At 34.8% G+C, this 26899-nt stretch overlaps 2 protein-coding genes and 1 pseudogene across 3 annotated transcripts; 1 reads left to right on the top strand and 2 right to left on the bottom strand.

The window, feature by feature from the left end:
• Positions 1-7260: 7260 nt before the first annotated feature.
• LOC105789652 (uncharacterized) lies at positions 7261-10352 on the bottom strand. Its single transcript, XM_012617021.1, has 8 exons — positions 10017-10352; positions 9822-9872; positions 9534-9727; positions 9341-9435; positions 8540-9083; positions 8133-8428; positions 7838-8024; positions 7261-7744 (listed from the first exon to the last, which is right to left on the bottom strand). Exons 1-8 carry the CDS (start codon positions 10350-10352, stop codon positions 7261-7263), a joined length of 2187 nt encoding a protein of 728 aa, XP_012472475.1.
• A 4820-nt stretch (positions 10353-15172) lies between these two features.
• Positions 15173-19584, top strand: LOC105789653 (probable aspartyl aminopeptidase; annotated as a pseudogene).
• Positions 19585-19709: 125 nt separating this feature from the next.
• Positions 19710-24165, bottom strand: LOC105788556 (calmodulin-binding protein 60 A). Of its 2 annotated transcripts, none has more exons than XM_012615498.2 (7): positions 23690-24164; positions 23307-23385; positions 21890-21942; positions 21307-21794; positions 20774-20934; positions 20418-20624; positions 19710-20323 (listed from the first exon to the last, which is right to left on the bottom strand). In XM_012615498.2, exons 1-7 carry the CDS (start codon positions 23788-23790, stop codon positions 19787-19789), a joined length of 1626 nt encoding a protein of 541 aa, XP_012470952.1. In that variant the 5' UTR covers positions 23791-24164; the 3' UTR covers positions 19710-19786. The 2 variants fall into 2 exon arrangements, with proteins under 2 accessions (XP_012470952.1, XP_052483336.1); XM_052627376.1 differs by having other exon boundaries at positions 20242-20352; positions 23690-24165.
• Positions 24166-26899: the final 2734 nt, after the last annotated feature.

Below are 26899 nucleotides of genomic sequence, written 5' to 3' on the forward strand. Positions count from 1 at the left end.
ATTGCAAAGGAACCATTTTTGAAAAATAAATCGATAAGGCAACTAAGTTTCCAAAATGACTTGAAAAATGATTTTTCCGCTGCTTTAGTTTAACATCGAGTTTTTTTTTTTAAAAAAAAGAGCGACAAGCAAATGATTTTTCTAAAACAACACTATCAACAATAAAATGAATCCTAAGTATACACGACCTAATGAATGAATGCTTTTAAGCTAACTCAAAGTACAACTACGATTTTCTCTAAAATGAGTTTATTTAAGGTCTTCAAAAGTAACGTAAGTTAGCTTAGCCATTTCGGTGGCTAATGTAGCCTTTTCAATTTAGCAATAACGTCTAGACCGAGTTTGGGAGGTTACAATATTCAATTCAATCCAAATTCCTGATATTCAATATCATCAACACCAATCAATTCATGGAACAAGTCATAATCTTACCTCAGTGGTTAGTCATGCAATTAATATGTATATGCATATAAATAGTATGATCTCGAATCATAAAAGTACAAACCGAGTTCTCTGGTCACTCGTCAATGATTCTCGCTTTTCCTTTCCCTTTCGACGACCCAACATTGTCTTTTCCTATGTTTGATAATTCAATAAACAATAGAATATCATATTTTATTCAATTCACGTTCAAATACAATGCCAAACATATTTTATATTTTATTCAATTTAGTCATTATACTAGACATATGTGTATTTTTAGACATCTAACATTAGATCGAAATCTGATTTCACATTATTTCATTAGGGACCCTATGCTTTCTATTTATAGCATAATTTCATGAAAGGTTTTCAATTTATTCAATTTATTCCTAATGTTACAAAGTTATCTAATAAGCTTTATTAGTTTTACAATCTAGTCTTTTTCATGATCTAAGCTTAATATCTATCAAATTTAAGTCTAATTCATCAATTTCTTGACAACTAGAACTTGCTAAAAACTTAACAATTAAACAAAATGATAAATGGATTTAGCTAAATCAAGCACCCATTATAAATAAATATAAAATTACATGAAAAAGCTTTTGTTACAATTTTGCTTGTTTGAATGTATAAAGGAGTTTTAAGCTTTCTTCTTTTCTAAACAAAGGCGACGGTGAGAAAATAAAGAAGACAATGATGTTCTCCTCTTTTCCCTTTTGTTTGATATTTATAGCATGATTAATATTATTTAATCTTATTTAATTAACTTATTTATGATTTAATTATAATAATATAACTATTAATTAAACTAAATGGGAACGTCATCATCATCCACTAACTATAAGAAAACAATGATTTAATAACCATTTTAGTTCTTTGGATAATTTCTATCTAAGTTCCCAAGCATTTTCTAAATTAAAACTCAATAGCAATTGAACTTTTCCAATTTAGTCCTCGAGTTTTAATTAACTACTTTTTTGGCTAAATTACTTAACAAATTTTTATTACAAATCATATTAACCCTATAAATATTCTTATTTTATACTTAAGGACTTGGTTTACGGAAATGAGTTTCTAAATCGCATTTTCTGACACCACAGAAAATCAGGTCATTACATCATCTATTATTGTTAGCGACTAAAACCAACTTAACCGACCAAATCGGGCCAATTCAAGCAAATCAGTTGATAAGTTTGATTTTGATTTTGGATCAATTAATAGTGTTAAACTAAGATTTATTGGATTATATGTTTTGATATAACAAATCAAAGTGTTTTTGAATAAAAAGGAAAGTTGAGCAATTTGATAAAATCAAGTTGAAAAAGTTTCAATTGAGTCAAACACATTCAAATATGCTTTAACCATTTTCAAACAAGTTAGAATTGCTCCTGGACAAAAAGTATCGATACTCTTTGTCTAAGTATCGATATTTTACAAGCTATCGATACCCTTCTGATAATCAATACCAAATTGACATTCTGCCATTTTCAAACCCTGGTAGGTACTGATCCAATACCGATACTTTTCTTAAGGTATCAATATATTTCCTAAGGCATTGATATTCCTGCTCCAACGATCACTGAAATTAGCATTTAATACAAAAAATATCGATACCCTTTTAGTAGGTATCGATACTCGTTGTTGCAGGTGAAGTTAATGACCTGATATTTCATCCCTAACGGCTATATTCACTTCTACAACAACCACAATAGTTGGAAATCATTAGAGGGTATAAATACCATCTTCCAAAGGTTTAGCAAGAACAAGAAACATGTGCAAAGCTTAAAGATCAATCAAAACAACCTAGAGCCTAATTCTTTCATATTTTTTCTTGTAAACACTTGTGAGCTTTCATTGTATTCATTTAGCTCAAGTGTTCTTCTTTGTTTTAGTGCTTAATTGGAAAACATCCTGATCTTGTAAGGATTATTTCTTTGTTTTTTTGTTTGTTTCTCTTTGAGAAAGGGTTTATTCTTAAGGTTTGGGTAGAAACCTTAAGGGAGTTGTATATTAAGATTTTGGGTTATAAGTCTTAAGAGAGATTGTAAGGTTAAACTTTGTTCTCAAAGGTTGTCAAATTAGTGAATTTGGAGAAAATCCTTAGTTGTGGAAAGCTAAGGTAGTGGAGTATGCAATTGAGGTCGAACCACTATAAATCCTTGTGTTCTTTGCTACATATTTTTCTTTGCTTCCACCACAATTTCTCAAAGGTCAATTCAACCTCGCTATCGATGATCTCGAGTTGATCCTTCCGAGCTAACAAATAGTTATATATATGTATTAATAGTTTTAAAATATATTATCACATACAATAACAATATTACATAATATAAAATAATATTATATATTATTTCTTATTATTATACTTCTTGAAATATGTTGTAAGTCCCTATACTCTTTGTGCATTTGAAATGTAGCCCTCCTACTATATTATATAATGCTATATCATATCATATCATACATAATATATATTAATGGTTTATATATATGTATTAATAATTAAATATAATTTGTTAATATATTAACAGTTTATATATGTGCATTAAGGTTGGGTTAGGTAATCTATTGATTTGATGTTTTCGATTAGGTTTCTTTAAACTAAATTAACCAACTATATTAAATTTAACAAATATTTAAATTCAAATCTAATCCCAAATACCAATCAAACCCAAACTCAAACTTAAGCTCAATTTAAACTCTATTCAAAACTCAACCTAAATAAAAATTAACTCATTTCAAATTAAAATTATTATAAAGGTAATAATATCAATAAATTTTAACCTTAATAAAAATTAAAATTAATAAAAAACTAAAACTAAAACATAATTCTCATATCATAAAAACAATCTAAAACCCTAAATTCTTAAATCGTAAATTTATTAGTAATGTTATTAGTATTATATAATAAATTATTTTTAATAATTTGTGATAAGTATAACGCTATTTATTGTATTACTTTATTAATATGTTATGTTATTATATATTTTATAAATTTAAATTTTATAGATTTTAATAATTATTAATTTTATATATTTATTATACATATATAATTATAGTACTAAAATATTTTATATTCAATTAAATTTTTTAAAATTTATTTACATTTATAATTTAACGTAAAAATTTATTATAATTAATTTTTCTATTAACAAAAATTTACTATAAATATTTTATTATTATGAACGCATTTTCATAAAATGAACAGTTATTTTATTTTATTTTTAGTAATATCATAAAATTATATGTAACACCCCATACTCGGCCTAGACGTTACAATCGAATTATAGAGGTCACATTGCAAAACAAGGTACAAAGAAAACAAATTTGCTTAGTAAAAGAAAAGAAAACTATTTTTATGTGAATTGGACGTTACATCATTTGTTAATTGTAAATCATTTCGTTCACGTTAAAATCCCGAGTTAAAATCTCTTTAACCAAATCATTTCAACTCATTTCATTGAAATCCTCAAACTTAACTTGCGCTGGCTATTACTTGAAAACTTATCATTTAATTTTAGTTACCTTAGATAAGTTTATTAACCATTTTAGGCGTTGGCAAAACGTGCCATCCGAGTCCTAATGAACTAAACAATCCATAATTTGTCCAAAACTAACAATCATAATAAAGTCCATAAAGTCCAATTAAAACGAACATAATAAAACCACAAAATAATGTGTTTAAGGATGTGAAACCCGAGCCTCCCGAGATGCCGTCCACTGCTAGGCCGAAGGATTACCTGAATTAAAACATATAGAATGGTGAGCTAATAACCTAGTGAGCAATTTGGCCCATTGCCCCAATTCATGCATTTAATATACATTAATTTTATAGTAAAATATCACATAATGCATCTGTTCCAAATGTTCATATCATATCAAATCCATACAATAGTGTAACATGTTAGATTACAATTATCAAACCATAAGTCACATATCATAAACCTACCCCCATCCGCTACACACCATCTTTATCCAACCAATCACACTACAATGGACTACAAAAGTCCATCTATCCAATCACACCAATATGTGGTGGGATGCCACTTAACAATCTACAGCTGAGCTGCCACAAATATAATGTTGTGGTATGGCCGCCATGTTTGCAGTATAAACTGCTATATACACTACCTCCATCATACATATCCCACCCCGACACATACGGATCATACACATGCTTAATACATATTCTACCCTCAAAATATATGGCATATATTACATTTTTACATGTCATACTCATACACATAGCTACCAGATACATTTTTAAACCATTAGTTTTAAATAATATTATAACATATTTATCAAGCTTTTCAAACTATTTGAACGTACTTTAGGACAAAACTTTCAATTTTCTGACCCATGTGATGTCCTCGAATCCAAATATCACTTCCATTAAACGACATTTAATTAGGCCTAAAAATTTGCCAAAATGGCCCACACGGACGTGTGTCTCACACGGCCTAGCCACACGGGCTACACAGTCTCACACAGTCGTGTACTACACATGGCCACTAAGCACGGTTTGCAAACGCGGCCGCCACACACGGCCATGTGAAAATTGGGCAGTTTCGTAGCAGCCACTATTTTGCAATTTTTATCGAATTCTAAACAGATTTTTAGGTTGTTTTCACCCACCTGATTGCGTAAATGACCAACCACGCTATCGGAAGCCCAAGAAACCTACAATCAATCATTAAAATGAACTAATTACTCATCAATCATCACAAAATCCTACTCCAAATACCCTCTTTTCCATACAAACAGTTTCCAAAGAATGAGTTCAAACACTTACTCTTCACGCACAACGATTAAAATCGACACTTACACCACCGGAGGATCTTGATTCACTACTCCTTTGCCTAGAAAGAACGAACCAATCGCACTAAGTATTAAAATTAAATATTTCTACATAACGAAACTAATTGTTAAACTACCAAACAAAGATGAGTAGAAAAGAACAACACTAAAAGAATACCCAACAACTTACACCAGTTTATCTTCAGTGTTGAAACCGAAATCAAAAGTACAAAAGAAATGAGCAATGGCAACAAGAAAACAAGATGAAAGTGTATGTAGCCAAACCAAAAATGAACCAAAAGAAGGAAATTTTAAGTTGCAAAATGGCAGCCAAAAAGTAAAGAACGTGAAACCCCAAAAGAAGGATTTTGGGTTGTTACCAAGATTAAAACAAAATAAGATATATTTGATTTAATTAAAATCTAATTAAATCTAATATGATCTTAATCCCTATCCAAAACCCCACATGCTGAAACTTTTAAATTTTAAACAAAACTCTAATTCTCAACAAACCCCACGCAAAAGAAAAAGAATCCACAATTCGCCCCCAACGCGAACGCCGAAGGCATCTAACCACCAAACTAAGTCAACTTATCTGACAACCAAACACATTCAAAAATCTAAAAATTTGGGACATTACAACTCTCCCCTCCTAAAAGATATTTTGGCCTCAAAATTTACCTGACTCGAAAAGGTGAGGGTACTGTTGGCGTATCAAGTCCTTAGGCTCCCAAGTGGCTTCTTCAGAACCATGATTTTGCCAGAGCACCTTAACCAGAGGAATGGTCTTTCTTCTCAAAACTTTAAATTCGCGGTCCAATATCTGATCAGCTCCTCTTCAAAAGATAAATCTGGCCTTAACTCAATCTCTTCCACCGAGACTATATGCGAACGGTCCAATCGATAACGTCTCAACATGGACACATGAAAGACATCATGAATATGATCCAACTCCGAATGTAACTAAAGCTGATAAGCAACCGAACCAACACACTTCAAAACCTGATACGGCCCAATAAAATGAGGGATCAACTTGCCCTTACGACCAAATCTGATAACTTTTTTCCAAGGAGACACCTTAAGAAAAACAAATTCCCCAACCTCATACTCTATCTCATGCCTTTTAAGATCTACATAAAAATTTTGTCTATCAGAAGCAGCCTTAAGTTGATCCCGAATCAAACAAACTTTGTTCTCGGTCTCTACCACTAACTTAGGACCCAAAACCTTCATTTCCCCTAACTCGGTCCAACAAAGAGGAGTGCGACACTTCCTACCATATAAAGCCTCATAAGACGCCATCTAAATACTCGATTGAAAGCTATTATTATAAGCAAATTCAACTAGCAACAAAAAATCCTCCCAACTCTCTCGAAAATCAAGCACACAACTCCGAAGCATATCCTTCAAAATCTAGATTACCCTCTTCGACTGACCATCAGTTTGAGGATGAAAAGCCTACTAAAATTAAGACGAGTACCCAATGCCTCATGTAGCTTTTGCCAGAAACGTAAAGTAAAACGAGGATCTCGGTCTGAAATAATGGATACTAGAACCCTATGTAATCGGACAATCTCAGAAACATACAACTTCGCTAACTTCTGCAATGAGTAGTCAGTCCTTACCGAAATGAAATGAGCAGACTTAGTTAATCTATCTACAATCCCAGACCAAATCCTTCTTAGTAGGTGTCAGAGGCAACCCACTGACAAAGTCCATAGTTACCCGCTCCCACTTCCACAACGGAATCTTAACAGGTTGCAACAAACCAAAAAGAAATTGATGGTCAGCCTTAACTTGTTGACACGTCAAACAATGAGACACGAACTCAGTCACTTCCCGCTTCAACCCCGGCCACCAATACAAATCACGAAGCTTATGGTACATCTTATTACCCCCAGGATGCATAGCATAAGAGCTACTATGTGCTTCTCGTAAGATAGACTTCCTCAATTCCATATCCTTGGGTACACATATATGACCTCGGAAACAAAGAATTCCATCATCATTATACCCAAAATCTGTAGTCTTACCCTCATCCATTTACTGAACTCGCTTAACCAGAGACTCATCTTGGAACTGCTTGCTCCTAATCTCATCCAACCAAGACAGCTTAACTTGCAACTCAGCCAGAATCCCACCATCATCGAACAAACTTAGACGAGCAAACATCACCCTTAAATCGATCATCGATCTCCGGCAAAGAGCATCAGCTATCACATTGGCCTTGCCAGGATGATACTCTATCAAATAATGATAATCCTTAAGCAACTCGATCCAGTGATATTGCCCAAGATTTAATTCTTTCTGAGTGAGGAGATATTTCAGACTCTGGTGATCTGCATAAATAATGCATCTCTCACAATACAAGTAATGCCTCCATATTTTAAGTGCAAAAACTACAGCAGTAAGCTCAAGATCATGAGTTGGATAATTACCCTCGTTCTGCTTAAGTTGTCTGGATACATAAACAACCACTTTTCCATATTGCATCAATACACAACCCAAACCAGTATGTGATGCATCACTGTACACAATAAACTCATTCCCAAACTCAGGCTGAATTAGTACGGATGCCTGAGTCAAAATCGATTTGAGCTTCTCAAAGGTCAATTCTTACTCGCTAGCCCAAACAAGTGTAGCATTCTTATGTAACAACTTAGTCAAAGGTGTTGCTATCAACGAAAACCCTTCCACAAATCTTTGAAAGTATCTTGCCAAACCCAGAAAACTCCGAAGCTCAGTTACATTCCGCAACTGCTTCCATTCCAAAATCGCCTCTATCTTTTTAGGATCCACCCAGATACCTTCAGCAGAAACCACATGTCCCAAAAAGGTAACCTCACCCAACCAGAACTTGCATTTACTTAGTTTAACATACAATTATTTTTTTTGAAGAATCTGAAGAACTATACGAAGATGTCCATCGTGCTCCTCCTTTGACTTAGAATAGACCAATATATTGTCAATAATCACAATAACGAATTGATCCAGATATGGTTGAAAAACTCGGTTCATGTGATCCATGAAAGCTACCCGGGCATTAGCCAATCTGAATGGCATCACAAGAAACTTGTAATGACCATAACGAGTATTAAAAGAAGCCTTGTATACATCAGCCTCCTTAACTCTTAACTGATGATACCCAGAGTGAAGAACAATCTTTGAGAATACAAATACCCCTCGAAACTGATCAAATAGGTCCTCAATCCTCAGAAAGGGATACTTATTCTTTATCGTCAACTTGTTCAACTAATGATAATCCATATACATCCTCATCGACCCATCTTTTTTCTTAATAAAAAGCATCGATGCACCCTACGGAGACACACTAGCTCGAATAAATCCTTTATCTAGAAGTTCCTTTAACTCCTTCAGTGTCATACGGTAAGGAGCAATTGACATCAGAGCTATTCCCGACAGAAGTTCAATCCCAAGCTCAACCTCTCTATTCGGAGGTAATCCCAGCAATTCCTCAGGAAACACATCTGGAAAGTCTTTAACAATGCGAATCTCTTCTATAACTAAACTCTCACTACACGTGTCATGCACGTAAGCCAGATATGCGTCACAAGCCTTACGAACCAACTTTTCAGCCATTAAATTAGAGATTACAATAGACAAATAATCCCAACGCTCACCAACCATCACAACCTCCAAATCGTCCCTAATCTGGAAAGCCACCCGCTTGGACTCACAATCTAATCTAACCTGATGCTCTACCAACCAATCCATACCCAGAATCAAATCAAATTCCCCAAAGAGAAGTTCCAGCGGGCACCTCCTATACACTTTACTAACTCGTACAGAATGACCTAAAGGACTAATTATAAAAAGTTCTCTACTAGTATCCTCACCCACAGTTCCTAAATTCCCCCCAACACCATTAGATACATAAGAATGCGTAGATCCACAATCAATTAAAGCAAAATAAGGCAGTGAGAAAATAGTGACCGTACCAACAATCATATCAATTGCATCTCTATCCTCTCGGCACCTCGCCGTATAAACCAACGCTGGTTGTCTACCCTTAACCTGACCCGTACCTCTACCCGGTGCTCTTTGACACGACCACTACCACTACCACCCTAAATTGGACCACGACCCCTAACAGGTTGCTAACCAACTCTTTGAGACGAAATCTGACCCTGAACTTGAGCCCGCCCAAGCTCAACCATTAAGGGAAACTCGCTAATCTTGTGCCCCACTGTACTGCACCTAAAACAAGCCCCAGTTCGTCTCCAAAACTCGTCTAGATGACACCTATTACAATAACCTCATACTGAAACCTGCTCAGCTTTGACAGCTAGCTCCACTTTGGCGACTGGTTCTGCCCATAGCAGCTTATCAAATCTAGCCCGTTTCGTGGCCACTGAAAAGAACTAGAAGGACCCAAATCTCTCTTGTTCATATTCTGACATTTCTCTCGATCCTTCCTCTCGCACTCAATGCGCTTTACCTCCTTAACTATCCTTGCCTTATTTATAAAAACCGCAAAGACCCATTCTCTCTGAGGGGATATCAAAACCTTGAGGTCATACCTCAAGCCCTCCTCAAACCTTACACACTTTTCATAGTCATTAGAAATAAGTCCCCAAGCATACCGGCTCAATCGTAAAAAAATTGGCCTCATACTCGGCCGCTGATCTCTCTCCCTAAGTCAAACTCATAAACACTCGCTTACTGGCCTCAACATAGCTCACCCTCACGTATTTACCTTGAAAGGCATTCCAAAAATAATCCCATGTCAGCTGCTCTAGCTGAGCATCCTCCTGAACTATCAGCCACCACTAATATACCTCATCGTGAAGCAAGAATATCGCTCCATTTAACTTCTGCTCAGGGGTGCAATCTAAGTCATTCATAATTCTCTCAGTGGCTTCCAACCAATACTCAGCCACTTTCGGGGCAACTCCAATGACACCCCTAAGCAGTTCAGCTCCGTTAAACTGAAGTTGTTCTATAATCGACCCTCGGCTCCCTGATCCTGATCCAGATCCAGTATGGGTCCCAGTAACCCTCTTCAAAACCCTCAACATTGCCTGAGATAGTGCGTCATCCCCGGTAATCTGAGTCGTAGGCTCAGTCTCAGTAGTCGGAGTTCCGACGGTCTCAATCGTATCTAACTGAGGCATACTGCGCATTGAAAAAGATTCAACTCATGCGCCCCGATGGCGTCCACCGCGTTCACGGGTGCTACGTCCACGAGAACCGCAAATACTTATTTTCTTATCTACATTTTGTTTCAAAAATTTTATGCAGTTAGTTTAGGTTCCATTTTTATTAATAAAGTCTTATCATAATACTTATCAGAACATAGAGAACATATTTTTATTTTTATTTTTATTTTCTTCTTGTACTATAGTCTCTAAATGTCATACCATACACTATAGTTTCTCATACAAAGTGTCCTTATTGTATAACTAAAATTTAAAGTACTTACTTGGATCAACGTCAGAGTCTCGGTTTCACTTATCCAAAAGTTTCAAAAACAATTTCAACAAAATCCCAATTTAGTAACATTTTTCTTAAAAATAATTTAGACCCAAAAACACGCAGCCAAGTTTCTAAACCTGGCTCTAATACCACCAAATGTAACACCCCATACCCGGCCTAGACGTTACGGTAGAATTATAGAGGTCATATTGCAAAACAAAGTACAAAGAAAACAAATTTGCTTAGTAAAAGAAAAAAACTATTTTTATGTGAATTGGAGGTTACATCATTTGTTAATTGTAAATCATTTCGTTCACATTAAAATCCTAAGTTAAAATCTCTTTAACCAAATCCTTTTAACTCATTTTATTGAAATCCTCAAACTTAACTTGTGGTGGCTATTACTTGAAAAACTTATCATTTAATTTTAGTTACCTTAGATAAGTTTATTAACCATTTTAGGCCTTGGCAAAATGAGCCATCTGGGTCTTAATGAACTAAACGATCCATAATTTGTCCAAAACTAGCAACCATAATAAAGTCTAATTAAAACGAACATAATAAAACCACAAAATATTGTGTTTGAGGATGTGAAACCCGAGCCTCCCGAAACGCCATCCATTGCTAGGCTGAAGGATTACCTGAATTAAAACATACAGAATCATGAGCTAATGACCCAGTGAGCAATTTGGCCCATTGCCCCAATTCATACATTTACTATACATTAATTTTATAGTAAAATATCACATAATGCATTTGTTCCAAATGTTCATATCATATCAAATCTATATTGTAGACACCCATTTTTATCCGAGCTCAACTGAAGGTCCATTTAAATTTTTTTCTCTCTTGGGTCGTTTGAAGCCCATTCGATTTTGGTCTATTTGAGATCTTTAATTTTCTTTTCTTTTTTTCTTCTTTTCTTTTTGGGCCTTTGACAGGCCCAAATTATTATTATTATCATCACTACTATTACTATTATTAAATACTATTATCATCATTTTTTACAAATAAGCAAGATTAAAAAAACAATATATAAACATGAAAAGAATAGAAAAAAAAGGAGGAGGGTTTTCATTGTTTTTGTTCTTAAAAAAAATAAGTAAAAAAAAAAACCACAACTACAAGCATTCTATTTCTTTTTTTTCTTTTCTTCTATTTTTTTTACCCATAAACATGTCATGAGGGATTCGATTTTGGGTTCTGATGAAGGGGACGTCACCGGACCGTTGGTCCTCCGTCCCTAGGAGCCCCCAAAAATCTCGTTTTTTCCCTTCCCTTTCTAAAATAAAGGTTTCTTTTTTTTAAAAAAAGGCTTGATTATGGGACAAGTTTTGATTTTTTTAAATGAGAAAGTTTAGATTTTAACAAATAAAAACACTTACTCTTCACGCACAACGATCAAAGTTGATGCTTACACCACCGGAGGATCTTGATTCACTACTCTGCCTAGAAAGAACAAACCAATCGCACTTAGTATTAAAAATAAATATTTCTACATAACGAAACTAATCGTTAAACTACCAAACAAAGATGAGTAGAAACGAACAACACCAAAAGAATACCCAACAACTTACACCAATTTATCTTCAGTGTCGAAACCGAAATCAAAAGTACAAAAGGAACGAGTAATGGCAACAAGAAAACAAGATGAAAGTGTATGTAGGCAAACCAAAACTGAACCAAAAGAATAAAATTTTAAGTGGCAAAATGGCAACCAAAAAGCAAGGAATGTGAAACCCCAAAAGAAGGATTTTGGGTGGTTACCAAGATTAAAACAAAATAAGAAATATTTGATTTAATTAAAATCTAATTAAATCTAATATTATCTTAATCCCCATCCAAAACCCCAAATGCTGAAACTTTTAAAATTTAAACAAAACTCTAACTCTCAACAAACCCCACACAAAAGAAATAGAATCCACAATTCTCCCCAAACGCAAACGCCGAAGGCACCTAACCACCAAACTAAGTCAACTTATCTGACAACCAAACACATTAAAAAATCTAAAAATTTGGGACATTACATTATATTAATTATTAATATCTATTATAGATGTTCAACTATAAATTTATTCTTTTTCGGGTTTTGGGTTGGATTTATCTCAAACTCAGGCTAGATTGATTTTGGACTTGAATTCTTACAGAGTTGGACTTTCTCGAGCTCGAATTCTATCGGGCTCCCCACCATCTCTTCATTCAGGTATTCCTTTTCAGACTTAGAGGTGAGTCAAGTATTAATTTAGTGAAAGAAAAAAGGGAAAAAAATCAATTTAGCCTTTAATGTTTACAAATTTGTCACTTTGGCTTTAATTTTTTTTTAAATTATTTTAGCCCTCAACCTTTAAGCTTTAGTCAAACCATTTTGTTACTAAAATTTTATTAGCACTAACATGACAATTTACGTGGCAGTCTAAGTATACTTTATTGCTGGCATAGATCATTTTTATTTTTTTATGAACATTTTTTAAATTTTTTGAATCTTTAATTACTTTTTGAGATTTTATGAAGTACACAACCACACAAGTAGACCTGTCCATGGCCGCCCGACCCGACGGCCCGCCCGAAATATGGGAGGGTTCGGGTAAAAATATAGGCCCGAAATATGGGCTTGGGCAAAAAAACGGGGCCCGTTTAAAAAATGGGCCGGGCTCTGGCTCAACTTTTTTGGCCCGGGCCCGGCCCGAATATAATAAATATATATTTTTTATTTTTATTTTTATTTTTTAATTTTAAAATACTTTTAAAAATTTTTTATTTTTTTATTTTTAAAATATTTTTTTTTGTGTTTATTAAAAACCGGGCCGGGCTCGGGCTTATTATTTTTTTTCCCGGGCCGGGCCTGGGCAAAATTTTAGGCCCATTTTTCGGGCCGGGCCGGGCCCGGGCCTAAGAGTCGGGCCGAATTTTTTTTCCGGGCCCGGCCCATGGACAGGTCTACACACAAGTTGTCATATTAGTTCCATTAAAATTTTCACGATCCAATCAACTTTTTCATGTAAAAGAGATAAATTGTTAAGGGTTAAATTTATAATTATAAAAAAATTAAGGTAGTTTTTAGAAAGTCACATAGTAATTGGATTTAGGTGCAAGCAATTACTCAAGGATGACATGTTTAAGTAACTATTGTAATTGGTGGATCCCATTGAATTGAGTGTAATTGAAGCACCTCAATAACACTTTCCAATTCTTAAGGTGTGAGAATTGAAGTAATTATGCAGGTACTTATACCCAAATTCAATTTTTAAAAATTATTATAAAAGTTATAAAAATTATATTATAAGTATAAAAACATATGGGTGTTAGGGATGGTTATGACAAAAATTTCTTATATTATAAATTCTAAAAGTTATATTATAAAAATAATTTGTGTATTTTATAAAGTTATAACAAAAAAAATAAAAATTTAAATCCCAAAAATTCTAAAATTATGGTAAAAAATGTTATTTATTATAAAAGTGTTATAATATATTTATTTATAAAATTTATGGTCAAATTTAGACATAATTTATTTATATATCCATTCTATATATTATAAAAATAATATGCTTATGTATAAAAAATATTATAGTATTCTATCATAAATTATTTATAAAAATAACTTTATGAAGTTATGATAAAATAATTATATTATTTAGAAGAATTGTTATAAAAGTTTTGATAATTCATCAAACATTTTCTTATAAAGATTATATATTTTAAATTATATATATTTACTTATTATAAAAAAATGATATAACCTAGGATAAATTCTCCAAATTAAGTTTATATAAGTTTTTTATAATTAAAGCTACAGATTATTCAGATTTTGAACCCAAAAATTATAAGGTCGATGCTATCGTGAAGTATGATACCATTTGAGAGAATAGTGTCAAACACAAGCACCATAGACAACTTTCGAACTCTTTAATTTGAGATATTTAAGTTTTGAAATGTGGTTGAGTAGACATTTGTTGTTCTAAAATAATATTTCTCATATTAACATCACCTTAGTATAGCACAAAAAATAAAGTTGAATCGTATTAGCATGTTGCATATTTGATAGCTTAAAATTATAAGTAGAATTGAGTTGATCCATACTTGAGTACATAGAAGAAGGAAATTTTAATAATTTTAATGATGCAATTCAAATTCAAATGATGATAAACTCTGTTAAGGACCAATAGATGACAATAAGGAGTAAATGTTAAATATTTAAGAAAAGGATAACCCAAGTACCTCGTATTATCAACTACTTTTTAGACTAACATAATAGATATGATGATTTGATTTTAATTTTGGTACTTGTTTAGAAATCATTTTATTATACTAATATTTTTATAATAATTAATAATTTTAAAATTATAAATTATGTACTTGTAATTATAATTTGTACTACCAAATATGATTAAACTACGATATAATTAAATACGTCTAGAAAATTACAATTATTTGTAATTATAAAAGTATAATTTAGTAATTAGGTGTTGTCTAAATATAGCCTTAAGTTTTAAGTGATATCAGTTCCATATTTGAATTTGGGTCTTGGCCCAAATAGTGGATATCTGGGAATTAGAAAATTTTGATGCATGGAATCCAAAATCTAAAGCTAAGTTTAAGATCGAATAGAAGGGACGAAGAGGCATGGCAGACACTGAAGTGAGCTCCGTTGTGTCTGATTTCATCGGCTTCTTAAACGCTTCTCCTACTGCTTTCCACGCAGTTGGTAATCCTTTTCTTCTCCATTTTCTGTTTGGTGGAAGTTTAACTTATTCAAGTCCTTTCAATCTAAGTAATTTACTATTATATTCTTTGTGTATTCATTTTTCACTTGGGTTTTATTGAATCTTTTTGCTGTGTTTTTATTTATTTATTTATTCACAGATGACGCCAAGAAACGTTTGCAAAAGGTTGGGTATGAACAAGTAGTAGAGAGAGAGGATTGGAAATTAGAAGCCGGGAAAAGATACTTCTTGACCAGGAATCATTCAACCATTGTTGCTTTTGCTATTGGTAAAAAGTATGGTTTTTTGCTTTCTTAAGAAACAAATATTAGGACTTGTTTGTTTATTTTTGTAGTTTTATTTGTTTGGCAAGAAAATTTCAGGTAAAAATGGAAGTAATTTACTCTCTTTTATTTTTGCTAATATGGACTTGAGAAGAACTGTGGTCTGACTAGGGATTGGGGGGTTTTTGTTGTTGTCAATTACTATATAAAAAGATTGAAAGTTTATGTCTTTATTGTGATTAGATGATGTTGTAGTTAGTTTATCCACTAATATTTTGTATGCTTAGATATGTTGCTGGAAATGGATTCCATATAGTCAGTGCGCATACTGATAGCCCTTGTCTAAAATTGAAGCCTGTTTCCGAGGTAAAAAAATGTTTACCCAATAATTTATGATTGAAGAAAAAATGACTTGTGGGATTGATTAGGTAAAAAAAGCTGGTTATCTGGAGGTTGGTGTGCTAATGTATTGAGGTGGTTTGTTGCATACATGGTTTGATCGCGACTTGACAGTTGCAGGAAGGGTGATGATAAGAGAGGAGAAGGGTGGTTCTGTTTCCTATTCACATCGGCTAGTTAGAATTGAAGAGCCTATAATGTGTGTCCCTACCCTGGCAATTCACTTAGACAGGTAGGCTTCCTAGATGAATTCCCAAAGTGCTATATGCTTGTGATTGTTGTAAATAACTGCTTTGTGGGATTTAATTCACTTTACTCTTTGAGGAGTTTGATTTCTTACTATCTCTGTTAGTATTGTTGATAGAAATTACTTTGTTATTGCATGTCTTGTGAGTAGGGGTGTTAATGATGGATTCAAGGTCAACGCACAAAGTCATCTTTTACCTGTCCTGGCAACATCAGTTAAGGTAATTTTTTATCCGTGTTTTATTGCATGCTATATTTCTGATTTTAGTTATTCATCATTTCCATATCCTAACTTCGTTTATTATTGTGGACCTGTGTCAACCATACTACAACAGTTTAAAACTTTATTCCAGTGAAATAGGTAAAGGCCTTTTACGTCTGCATTTGGTGTTTCGATAATTGCTTCTTTGTTATCTGCTGCTTCGTGACTAGAAACTAATAATATAAAATATCATATGACTATATTGCACATTTAGTGATCCATTCATATTGTTACTGGAACCAAAGCCACTTCAGGAATGCCAGTGTTGAACGATATATTGATAAATGAATCATACGATTCACATCTAACAAACTATTTCTTCAGCTTTGGCAGTTCATGATATTTCTCTTTTCAGTTATAGGTTACGTAGTTTAATTTCAAGCTTGTTTAAATGAGTTCATGACTGACTAGAACATCATTTTTTCTGCATTTCTGCTGGACTAATAATTGCTTTTCTTTGTTCTCTTTTCAATCTGTTCAACCGCTTTTCACAGGTGGAGCTCAATAAAGAGTTTGCTGAAAATGGTTTGGTTGAAAAGACGACAAACAAATCAAGACATCATGCATTCCTGTTACAGGTTTGATAATAATAATAAATTTATTACTTTTTTTGTATCTAGATGATTGCAAATAAGCTCGGATGTCAACCAGATCAAATATGTGATTTTGAGTTGCAAGCATGTGATACCCAACCAAGTGTAGTAGCCGGTGCTGCAAAGGAATTTATCTTTTCCGGAAGGCTTGACAATCTTTGCATGTTGTTGCTCTCTGAAGGTATGAATAGCTTTTTGCTGATCTTTCCCTGTAAGCAAAATTATAGGTTTATGTTTGAGTTTATTGACTCTTGTAATATGTAGATGTGGTTTTCTGTTCTTTGTTCCAAATGGGGAATATTTGGAACCGTGCTATATTAAACCTGATGATGGTATGCATATTGTTTGCTTCATCCCTTTGTCATGATGTAATTTCGTTACAGGCATTAATTGATGCTACATCCTCCGACAGCGACCTTGAAAATGAGAGTGGTGTTAGAATGGTGGCATTGTTTGATCATGAGGAGGTTGGATCTAATTCAGCACAAGGAGCGGATCTCCTGCAATGGAATATTTGGAACCGTGCTATATTAAACCTGATAATGGTATACATATTTTTTGCTTCATCCCTTTGTGATGATGTAATTTCATTACAGGCATTAATAGATGCTACATCCTCCGACAGCGACCCTGAAAATGAGAGTGGTGTTAGAATGGTGGCATTGTTTGATCATGAGGAGGTTGGATCTAATTCAGCACAAGGAGCGGGATCTCCTGCAATGTTAGATGCTCTATCACGAATAACTTATTCCTTCACCTCTGATTCTAAGGTGTTTACGGATCCTCCACCTGTACTTTCTATATCCACTTTTATTCAGTTACCTTTTCTGATTGCTATTAGGTGAAAGATAAGGTGAAAATTTAGTCATGTGAACTGGAGTAACATTCATCATTCCATACCAGATTTTCCAGTTTGAGAGCAGTTAGCACATATCTGAGCATATAGATTGACATTGCTTCTTTTCAGATGCTAACAAAAGCTATCCAGAGAAGTTTCCTTGTTTCAGCTGACATGGCACATGCCCTTCACCCAAATTACATGGTATGTTGTTGGCTAACAAATCATAACTCGCATTTCCAGATAATTTATTTTCTTGCATTGCGGTAATATGGTGTTATGTACAGGACAAACATGAGGAAAGCCATCAATCTAAGTTGCACGGGGGTCTCGTTATCAAACACAATGCAAACCAACGATATGCGACCAATGCAGTCACATCTTTCATATTTTGGGAAATAGCTGTGAAGCATAACCTTCCTATCCAGGTCAGTTCCATCCTTATCTTAACCATAGTGGCTATGAATTATTTGATGTACTAACTTTAATGAAAAAGAAAACTTTATTTCATGTGATTTTTAACTTAAAAGAGCTTTTGATCTCTTTGGCCAAAATAAAAAATTAAAAAAACAACAAAGAGCATTTTATCCCTTGGAACTGAATCAGTAATGACCATCATACTTCTTTAAATAAAACTGAGTGTAATGGGAGGTGAGCTTTTGCTGAAAATAATAAATTTATTCAGTCCTCAAAATCTATGTTTCTCGGACTTAGCTGTGAGTGCCAGACACAGGTATGAGTCCGATACAGCTATGTTCATCTCCCCTACCCAAAGATTTCTATGTATTTGAAGGGTCCTTAGAGTCTCTATCACCATACCCGTGTTTGGATATGCATTGGATGTGGGTACCCAGTACATGGAAAAATGAAGAGTGGAAGCATCATCACTGAAATTTTTACTTGTGATTCAAGGGAGAAATGTTCTGGCATCATGCTCTATCTGAAGACTGTAGGGAGGAAATGCTTCTGTTATAACAAGTGGTTTAATGCATGAACTGATTTTTGGTTTAGTTGGTGTATGTTTCTAGATCTACAATGCATGAACCGTAGGGAGGAAATTCTATACATGCAGGATTTTGTGGTGCGGAACGATATGCCTTGTGGTTCAACCATTGGTCCTATCTTAGCTGGTGGTGTGGGCATCCGTACAGTAGATATCGGTGCTCCGCAATTATCAATGCATGGCATACGAGAAATGTGTGCTGTTGATGATGTGAAGCATTCAAATGAGCATTTCAAGGCATTTTTCCACGAATTCTCTCAGCTTGATACCAAGATCTCTGTTGACACTTAGATCCTCTTATCTTCGATTGGAAGGTACAATAAACCAAAAATAACTTCCAAATGGCTTGCTCAAAAATGGACTGCAAACATGTGACGCATAGTCTCAGTTTTTGGTTTAGTTGGTGTATGTTTCTAGATCTACAATTTGTATGTGGCTTGGTAAAGTGTTATTTCAATGGCATCAGCTTCTGGTACCATTCAAATCTGCTGCTGGTGAATGCTCATGAAGGCAGGCATGCAATAGACCTGACCTTCGTGTAGCATCCATTATCATATATTTTATATTTTCAATGTTTAAAGTATTGTAATTTTATTTTTAGTATCTTGTCGTGTTAGAGTTATTTTTCTTATATTGATGTCTCCACCGACGCAACCATACTTTTACAACAAAAAATCAGCCTAATTCTGTAAAGCCCATCTCTCTGTATAGACACACACACATCGCAATTTAATATGATATTACGGGTTGCATTTTCTGAAATCCACAAAAACAAAGGAACCCGTAAAAATACGGCAATCCATGGCTATATTTGAAGACCTCGGAATTTTTCTTTAACTCTTCTTTTAATGGAGAACCATTTCAGCACACTGAAAATCTTAGTCCATCTCCTCTGTGCTTGAACAGCAACAGTACGCTGCAAAAGGAAACCGTCAACCGCAGTTTGTAGATCCGCTTGTGATTCCAAACCAAGGCTCTGGGGTTGAAGATCACTATCGAAATACCGAAGGTGATCTTCATCACAGAAAGTCTGAGTAATATCTGTGTCGCAGATCAGGGAATTAGTGACTTGGCCAGGATAACTCAATGCTTGCTCATATCCATGCAGCGCATAATCGTCTAAGCCGCTCAAACCCCCAACTGAATAGATGGTTGAAATGATATCTGGAGAAGAAGCACTTGGTTGTGCATAATCAAATCCACGTATCTCTTGAGAAGCCAAATACTTGGTACCATTAGAAATCTCCCTTTTGACTGAGCTTGTCAGTGAGGCTTCATCATCGAATGAAACAACTTCTTCCCAGTGTTGCAATGCAGAAATTACCAAGTTTTGGGCTTCAATCTGATGGTGGAGCAGATAATCAGAAGCTCCTAATGATAAAAGTAAAGTAAATAAATAAAAATAGATAGACAAAATCAGATAAGAGTAAGTGTACCTTCTCAGTTTCAGACAGCTTATCAATTGTATTATATTGGCATTCCGAAAGTAGACCCATCACTTGTCCAACAATGTTGAAGACCACACCAGATTTCTGTTGAGAACCAGGAGGGCAGTACAAGTGCATCTTCTTATCAAGCACACATGTTCGAGCATGCTCCACCGTGACTTCCCACATCTTGGCAGACATACCTGTGCCAAGGATCTGCATAAACAAATATTCCTGCTATTAGTATTTTAACATCGTCAAAATCCTAAATGTCGATGAATAGTCAATATGAAACCTGGCTAGACAGGAAACCTTCCATAAAAATTCTAAGCAGCATGCAAAAAGAAAGAGCAGTCGAGTCTTACATGGCGCAACCTTGGAGGATCTATGAAGAGCATGGTCAAGAAATCCTTTACACAGTTGATATTTTCCCGACTCAAGCGCTTATGGAAAGCCCCATCTTTGCCAATTTTCTCTAATCTCCACACTTCATCAGAAAGAGATGGAGGATGGTGCTTCTTGTATACTGCAACCAGAAACTGAAAGTTGAAAAAGAGTTCTTTCTATCTTCTATCTCCTTCTCATAATGGCTTAAAAACAACCACGTCAATGCATATACAAATTCAGAAGCCGAAACGAAAGAAAAAAGACAGCAATGTAACTTTTATTTTTCTTGTTGTGATTGGAATCCTGAAGAGTATTTTGATATTTGCAATTTAATAATAGATTAAAAGTGGAGAAAGAAGGAAAACGATATTAGAATTTGTTCAACAGCTTAATATCATCAATAATAGACGACTACAGAACACTACTCAAAGTGACAAGCATCTGATTTCGTAGCCAGAAAATTTCTATTTCGTGTGCTATATAATATAGGTACTAATAAAAAAGTACTTACATTCACCACGATGATCCCTGACAATGAAGGATTCCGTCTTTGCTTCTCTTACTCTAGTTCCATCGGAGCCATCAACAACTCTGGCACCAAGTCTGAATCGACGGCTTCTTGTCCAGCTTGAATTATCCGAGAACGAAATTTCACCCACTAATCCAATTCCCCTGGTAAGAGTTAGAAATGCGTCTCCAGCAAGAAGAGGTTTCTTTCCTTCTCTCTCTCTTACAATGTTATTCTTAAACTCTTCAAGTGTCCAATTGTCCCCCTCATCACCATCAAAATCTCCCTCAAGAACCACAACCTCTACTTTGGCAGAAGACTCAGGGCCAGAGGAAACTATTTGTCCAGTAAGAGAATCGACTATGGCCACCTTAATGGCAGAACATTCTTCTGCTTCAATTCGAGTTCCAGTGAACACGGGAAGAGAGAGATTATTTAAGAATTGGAGTTGTAAGCTTCTTGATGTAGAATTTACATCCTTCCCTCCATTCCTTTAAAAAAAGAGCAGAATCGCGTGGTTAGTATACTATGAAGCTAACCCAACTTTCTGGAGAATTTTTTTCCCTTCTTTTAATTGAATTTGTACCTTTTCATATTGTTCAAATGCTTTCTAAAAGCCACTTCAACTTCCTCTTTGACCTAAGGAACATAACATAGTTAATGTACATATGATAAAGAACTACCAAAATATATGGGAGCTTGCCACCGATGGATAAGAATACAAGTTTTTGCTCGCTTTTCCCAGAATAACTTTGAAATTAGATGTCAGACACAATAGCATCGGCATTAGAAAAAGACAATGAAAAACACAACAATATTAGGCAGCATGTTCATCCAGTGAAGCAAAATAGCATTGATATAACATCCACAGAAAGGTTGAGTGAAGATGCCAAGAGAATGTGTTGAACTGAAAAGCATACAAGACATATCTGTATGACAGACATAGAATCGAGTATCAAGAGTTTCAATTATTTTAGAAAGGCCAACTGTCTGTTTTCTATGACAAATTCAGTTTACACCTTCAGTTTTGTTATATCATGCTTCCTATCTGATCTCAAAGCTTAAGTGAAATAACTAGAGAAAAAGACAGCTAAGTCGAGGAAATATGTTCCCAAGACACATGAAGACAACCAATTTTGTTGCTAAACACAAAGGTGCATATGGTCCAACAAATCTTAATGGGGTTAATGGCTAAGCTATGATCATCAGACTGAAAACATACTTTCAATAATATAGTTAAACCTCCAAACTAAAACTAATTGACACGAAGTGGAGATGTAAGGATCAATGAGATTCTCCATTCTCAACTTCTCCTTATAAAGTGTCCGTCTATTTCAATATGTTTGGCTCTATCATATTGAACTGGATTGTGGGTGATACTAGTAGCCAACTTGTTGTCACAATACAACCTCATTGACTCATTCCATTTAACCTTAAGATCATCCAAGATGATCTTTATCCACAAGAGTTCACAAATGCCTTGGGTCATAACCCTAAACTCTGCCCCTGCACTTGATCTTGCCACCACTGTCTGTTCTTCTATTCTTCCATGTCACTAAGTTCCCAAAAGGTAGAGTACAATACCTGGTAGGCGATATACTATCAGTGACATCCAACATTTATATATAGGCCCCTTTGGTGTGCTCCCTTAAGGACTGAAAACTTTGGCTTAATTCCCCATTGTTGGGTAATAAGTTTAGGCCTTCCAATTATAAGGAAAGCCTTAAGGAAAAAACTGCAAAATGCAAATGTCACCGCTGTATGTGTAACCGTATCCAAAATTTTTTACTCCCGTGTCCAAGCAGCGTGGACTATAATAACTGCTAAACTAAACCTCATTAAGCATAGGACACGGTAATTTATGATTTCAACTCTTGAGAAAGGCAAGCTCACTAATACTCTCTTTTACCATGTAAATAAAAATCTACACCTGTTATATGCAGGAAAATGATAAATAATGTAGGAGCACTTTTGAAATAACATGATTAAAGAAAGAAACATACCACCCTACGAATTAATGGCTCCAAAACTGGCTCCAGCAAATGCTGGACTGATTGCAACTTCATCACCTCCTGAACCACACTACCATCGTTTACAAACAGATTAGCAACCAGAAGAAACACTATAAAAATAATGCATAATATTAGATGGATTATATTACCAATTCATCACAACACATGGATAGGTGTAAGTGAGGTTCAACCAAATGCCTAATTCAGTTATTTTAATTGGTTACAATATCAGCCAACAACTTTACTAAGAAATAAACTCAGTACAAATATTCACTCATTTAAACTTAAATATACCTAACAAGAAAACCCCAAATTATGCATCAATAAGGGAAAAAAGAAGAACGAAATTAAGGTAAGAAAGGAAAGGCGTGTACTTTCTCAATGTAGGAACCCTTCTCCGTTTATCCTGATCAGGAGTAAAGGCTTCTGAGGGTCGACCCTTAGTACTATCTTCTTGGGGTCTCTTATGTGACATTGTTAAAACTATTAACTCCAACAATGAAAACACCCCCAGAAGCTAAGCTGTTTGGATGGTGATGAGGTTCATTCACAAACACTAAAGAACCCAACATGCGGCACTTCAATTGAAAAGGAAACCAGCAGGAGGAGATACTTTTTATTTATTCATTCATCAGTAAATGATAATCAAAGAGTAAATCCAAAAGTGGAAAAAAAGAAGCAAGAGTTAAAACCCTTTTTCCCATCCCACTTTCCTACCCATTGTCTGAATTTGGCTGTGTCTGGGATGCTTCTTCACCCTGAATCTCTTTCATGATCCTGTATTGGCCCTTTCTCTCTCTCTCTCTCTCTCTCTCGTCTGAGTTTAACACTTTAACTGCTTGGTTAGGTGGTTGTGTTTCTGTGTTGTGTGTTTATATGTAACCAAAGGATATCCGTCTGAATGTGGGACCCCACTGACCCCGTTTTGGAACTAAACAAATCTATAAACATGATGTGCTGTCCTTTCTTTTCTTTTTACTAGTGAATTATTGGAAGAAAGGAAATTTGATTTTCCTAAATTACCTATTAAATTTTAAATTAGCCTCGAGACTTAAAAAATTATTTTCTTTTTCTATTAGCTTGTTTAACATAATTGATTTTAATGTGTTTATTTATTCTTCCTATTTCATATATTGGTTAAATAGGCAATATATGTGGTTTTTTAATTGATTAAATAGGTCGTTTTTTTAATATTTAGGAAAATAAGTCAATTTTGAAGACTATGTGTGAAAGCGCGCCTAGTTAGACGCGTTTACACACACTCTCCTCAGCCATCAATTTTTTTTATGATTTTTTAGGGTTAAGGTTGGTATTAAGTTTAGATTTTTTTGTTTAAGAATTAGGATTTTTATTGGGTTTAAGGTTTTGAGAATGAAACCATGAAAGTTTATAGGTAGATTTGAAAGGTTGGGGATACAAGAACGTATCTCAAAACACATACACTTCATATGTCATGTCAGGATAGGACCATTACCTAAGAAATTCATCTTATATAAGTCAGCTTTCAGGGTGACAATGCTTGATACAATCATGGGTCGAAGTTTAAGTGGAGGTCCTAGTCAGCGGTCGTTATGCGATCACAAGTTTGAGTATAACTGGGGGCCAGTTGGCGGTCGTTATGCAGTCACGAGTTCAAGCTTTTTGGATACCCGCAAATGATGCCTTATATATACCATACATAAGATTGATGCCATAATCATAGGAAAAAATGAAGGACTTTTCGATGTAATCAAAGTAATTTTTTCTCTATTTCCGAGCAGTTGATATCTTTAACCTTTCATTCTTATTTGAGGGTTGACATCGAGGTTGACACAAGAGGGCTCTCAAGCGAAAAACTAATGTTCAGGTGGAGTAAAAGTCAAACTTGAGTCGGTGCTACAACAGTTGTAGTTATTAATGATTTTTTTAATAACTAAAAAGAGCATCACCTTTACTCCATCGAAATAGTCATTGCCCGCCGAAGAGTCCTCCTACGTCCACGACAGTGCTGACCTTCTTCTAAGAAGGAAGGTTAAAGATATCGACTGCATGGAAATGGAGAAAAAAAATTGCGCCGATTATAGCGGGAAGCCCCACAGTTTTTCCTTATGGTTATGTCTTCAAACTTTTGTATGGTATTTATAAGGCAAAATCTTCGGGTGTCCAAAAAGTTTGAGCTCGTGCCCACATAACAATTGTTAAGTGGCTCCCCAGTTATACTCTGACCCGTGACCATATAAAGCATCGTCACCCCGGAACCTGACTTCCACAGGATAGGTTTCTGAGGTAATAGTCTCATCTTGGCAGGATATATGAAATGTGTGTCTCGGAACAATATCACATCACTGAAACTCAAGAATACCTCAAATAGGAATAAATATTATTGACAAAAATTTTGACCACTAAAGTAGGGAAGAAAACTGAGAGAGAGAAATATTTTAAAGTGGAAGGATGGTGGTTGAGAGAGATGATGGTTAGGTATGATGGAGTATGAAAGGAGAGCCCCTTTTTATAAGCGCGGGGGAGGGGTGAGATTGAAAAGGAAAAAACAACTTATGGTTGAAAACACGTCATAGAAGAGGCGTTTTCATCAAATATTTGAATGATGTGCCTCAAATCTTACCCAAGATTCCAAGGATCAAGGCACTTTGGCAGGCTTTGAATGGTGGCAGATAGAAAGCGAGTTCATCTAGCAAGCTTTTTGGCCACCACTACGTTTCCAAGCACACTGAAGACTTTTTCAAGCACGCGTATGTTCAAATTGATTATGCTGAAACACATTTTCAAGCACAGAAGATCCTTTCATTATTATTATTCGATGAAAATGTGTTTTGAAGCGCGCCTTCCCTCTCTCTTTGTTCTTTTTTGTTATTAAACTACCGAAGTATTCAGTACTTAGACACAAGCAAATTCGTTCTTTTTTTTTTAAGAGTTGCATTGCGAGTGTCATCTACATTTTTTTGGATAACCATCTGAAGATTTTTTGTTCTAAATATTTAATTTTTTAAAAAATGAAATGAGTTGACAAGTGAAATCTGTAATTTATTATAACAGTCAAATTTTCAATACAGACGTTGGGATTGTATTTGTAAGAGCCCAGTCCGTGGAATTGACTTTCAACTGTACCAATCAATTACGTGAGCTACAGACTAGAATCAGGAGGAAAATCGAGGGCTCAAGCTAGGGAAGAATTTCGAGCTTGAAATATAGATATCTGACATTAGTGGACCCTTTTAAATGTGAGCCATTTGATGTTAAAGGCGAGTTAGAGCCGGAGGCGATCATAGATTCGCATTACTCAAGTGGAAATGCTACAATAGAGTTATATGTTGAGTTTGCTGAGGTTGATGCAGCTGGTCAATTTTCGACCAATGTTATGGCTAATGAAAGCACAGAAGCAGAAATGGAAAGTCCTACAACACAGTTGTGCGGTGGGTTCACTGCTTTGTTACAAAACTCCCTTTGTAATGTCCCTGAATCATCAATAGAAAGACATTATTCTGTTTCAAGCACTAATTTCAACTTCGAAGGCCATTATCAGTCGAGGTATGAGCATAACTTAAACCTCGACACCTGGGCACGACATTCAGTCAGTGCGTTCGATT

This window comes from Gossypium raimondii, chromosome 2 (genome assembly GCF_025698545.1).
Source record: "Gossypium raimondii isolate GPD5lz chromosome 2, ASM2569854v1, whole genome shotgun sequence".
NCBI lineage: Eukaryota > Viridiplantae > Streptophyta > Magnoliopsida > Malvales > Malvaceae > Gossypium > Gossypium raimondii.

Coding starts and splice junctions, on each gene's coding strand:
- LOC105789652 (XM_012617021.1), bottom strand. CDS start 10,352: ATGCCTCAGTTAGATACGATTGAGACCGTCGGAACTCCGACTACTGAG. Junction 9,728..9,821: donor ATTTTTTTACGATTGAGCCG/GTATGCTTGGGG, acceptor ATATCCCCTCAG/AGAGAATGGGTCTTTGCGGT. Junction 8,025..8,132: donor GGAGCACGATGGACATCTTC/GTATAGTTCTTC, acceptor TTTCTGCTGAAG/GTATCTGGGTGGATCCTAAA.
- LOC105788556 (XM_012615498.2), bottom strand. CDS start 23,790: ATGTCACATAAGAGACCCCAAGAAGATAGTACTAAGGGTCGACCCTCA. Junction 20,935..21,306: donor CAGGGATCATCGTGGTGAAT/GTAAGTACTTTT, acceptor TTCTGGTTGCAG/TATACAAGAAGCACCATCCT. Junction 20,324..20,417: donor AGCTGTCTGAAACTGAGAAG/GTACACTTACTC, acceptor CTCCACCATCAG/ATTGAAGCCCAAAACTTGGT.